The 2639-nt window shown below is 34.3% G+C and overlaps 1 protein-coding gene across 1 annotated transcript; it reads left to right on the top strand.

Moving 5' to 3' along the window:
* The first annotated feature begins 1045 nt into the window (after positions 1-1045).
* On the top strand, positions 1046-2099 carry LOC147466642 (uncharacterized). The gene is made up of 3 exons (XM_086534895.1): positions 1046-1057; positions 1339-1653; positions 1824-2099. Exons 1-3 carry the CDS (start codon positions 1046-1048, stop codon positions 2085-2087), a joined length of 591 nt encoding a protein of 196 aa, XP_086391021.1. The 3' UTR covers positions 2088-2099.
* Positions 2100-2639: the final 540 nt, after the last annotated feature.

Here is a 2639-nt window from a genome sequence, read left to right as displayed (position 1 = left end):
ATATATATATATATATATATATATATATATATATATATATATATATATATATATGTATATATGTATATTTATACAGGTATACATATATATACATATCTATTATATACAGTATATATATATAATATATATATATATATATATATATATATATATATATATATATATATATATATGCATATATATATATATACATATATATATATATATACATACATATATATATATAAATATATAATATATATGTATATGTATATATATATATATGCATACCTGTATACATATACATATATATCTATCTATACATATATATATATATATATATATATATATATATATATATATATATATATATATATATATATAGATATGTGTGTGTGTGTGTGTGTGTGTGTGTGTGTATGTGTGTGTGTGTGTGTGTGTGTTTTGTTGTTGTTATCACTTTTGCATTATAACCATACATGATAAGCCCGTCAGAAAATGCCAATGAACAAATGCAGGGTTGTTGTCATTTATACATGCTAAATCATTATTAATCTTACTCCCAATTAACTAATTGGTACATGGAGGGATTAGATAGGCAATTACTAAATCATCTAAACAAGATGCACGTACGGCATGCGCGCATGTGTGAGTGTGTAAAAACATGCATATACATATGTATATATATATATATATATATATATATATATATATATATATATATATATATATATATATATACATATATATATATATATGAATATTTATATGTATATATGCATATAGATATATATGTATATGTATATGTATATATATATATATATATATATATATATATATATATATATATTATATATATATATACAGTGACAGTGATTGTCTTCTTACAGTAGACAATCACTGTCCAATTGACGCTCAGAAATAATGCATTTCAAGGGCTCGACGTCATCCCCTCAGGCTATAAGAGAAAGGCCTACAGCAGAACCTACGCACGAATGCACAAACACACACGCCTCGCATATATAAGGGGAAGTGTCAACCATGAACCACCATACGCTCACCAACCATGTCTCTCAAGGTACGAAGTCCTCCTGCATATCCAAACGATGCTTTTATATTGGAGAGGAATTTGCTTAGTGCTTAGTCTATAACAGTGAATGTGAAAGTTGTGTGTGTGGCCAGACATTTATATCTATCTATTTAGTTATATATATTTGTGTGTGTGTGTGTAGATAAAGTGATTGATAGATGAACTAAATACGTGATTATACTAATTTTAGCAAGTCTTCCAGCTATGCACAAGTCGTTTTCCTTCCTCCTTCTTTCCTTATCGTCAATAACAAGCAACTCTGTCCACAGGTCGTCGTCCTCGCCTGCGTGGCTGTCGTCGCTCTGTCCGACAAGGCCCCAGTCTACGCCCCCCTTCCCCCCGTCTATGTCCCTTCCTACGACACCCCAAAACCTGCTTACCACGCCCCTGAACCCGCCTACCACGCCCCCGAACCCACCTACCACGCCCCCGAACCCGCCTACCACGCCCCCGAACCCGCCTACCACGCCCCCGAACCCGCCTACCACGCCCCCGAACCCGCCTACCACGCCCCCGAACCCGCCTACCACGCCCCCGAACCCGCCTACCACGCCCCAAAACACTACGAGCCCGAATACCCTGATGTGAGTATCTATGTAATCAAATAACTTATGGTAATCACTCATGTCATAGTTACTAAAGCCTTTATCAGATCTATCGTTATCACACTTCAGACAATATATCGAATCCATAAATATAGAAAGTATCTTAGATATATCCTGAGATACATTTTCCATTCAATTCGTCTGTTCAGGTGCCCCCGAAGTACAACTACAACTACGGTGTCGCCGACGGCTACTCCGGCGCCAACTTCGGCCACTCGGAGTCCCGCGACGGCTACAAGACCGAGGGCAGCTACACCGTGGACCTCCCCGACGGCCGCAAGCAGATCGTCAAATACGTGGACAACGGCGACGGTCTCGTAGCTGAGGTCACCTACGAGGGCGAGGCTCAGTACCCCGAGTACAAGCCCGAGTACAAGCCCACCTACAAGCCCGCTCCCCCCGCTTATGCATAAATCTAGGGGGGTTTAAAAAAGAAATATATTAGAAGATATAAGTCAGGAACATATTGTCTCTCAATGACTAAATAAAGATTATATTTTTATTAATCTGAAGTTTTGATAAACACTAATTTGAACCAAATATCCTTAGTATAACTCAATTCAAAAGAGAAATAGAAGCAAATTATTAACCATACACAAACATACATATACATACATATATATATTCATATATGTGTGCATGTGCGTGTACAAGTGTGTATGTATATATGTATATATATATATATATATATATATATATATATATATATCCATACATATATACATATACATTTATATACATTCTCCCTTTTTCTTCTTCCTTTCTGTTTTTCTCTTTTTTTTTTTTTTTCTTTTTTTTTTCCTTTTCTTTTCTTTCTGTTTATTTTATGGGATCATACGAAAGTGTGTTTGTATATGTATATATACATATATATATATATATATATATATATTCTTTCTTTTTTTCTTTTCGGTGTGTTTGTTTTATGGGATTATACAAAATAATTTCATCATTTTCAATCTGAA

Source organism: Penaeus japonicus, unplaced genomic scaffold, assembly GCF_977035675.1.
Source record: "Penaeus japonicus unplaced genomic scaffold, GWHDUDI00000001_assembly GWHDUDI00000042, whole genome shotgun sequence".
Lineage (NCBI taxonomy): Eukaryota > Metazoa > Arthropoda > Malacostraca > Decapoda > Penaeidae > Penaeus > Penaeus japonicus.
The sequence above is the reverse complement of the archived record's forward strand: the minus strand, read 5'-3'. Positions and strand labels throughout refer to the sequence as shown.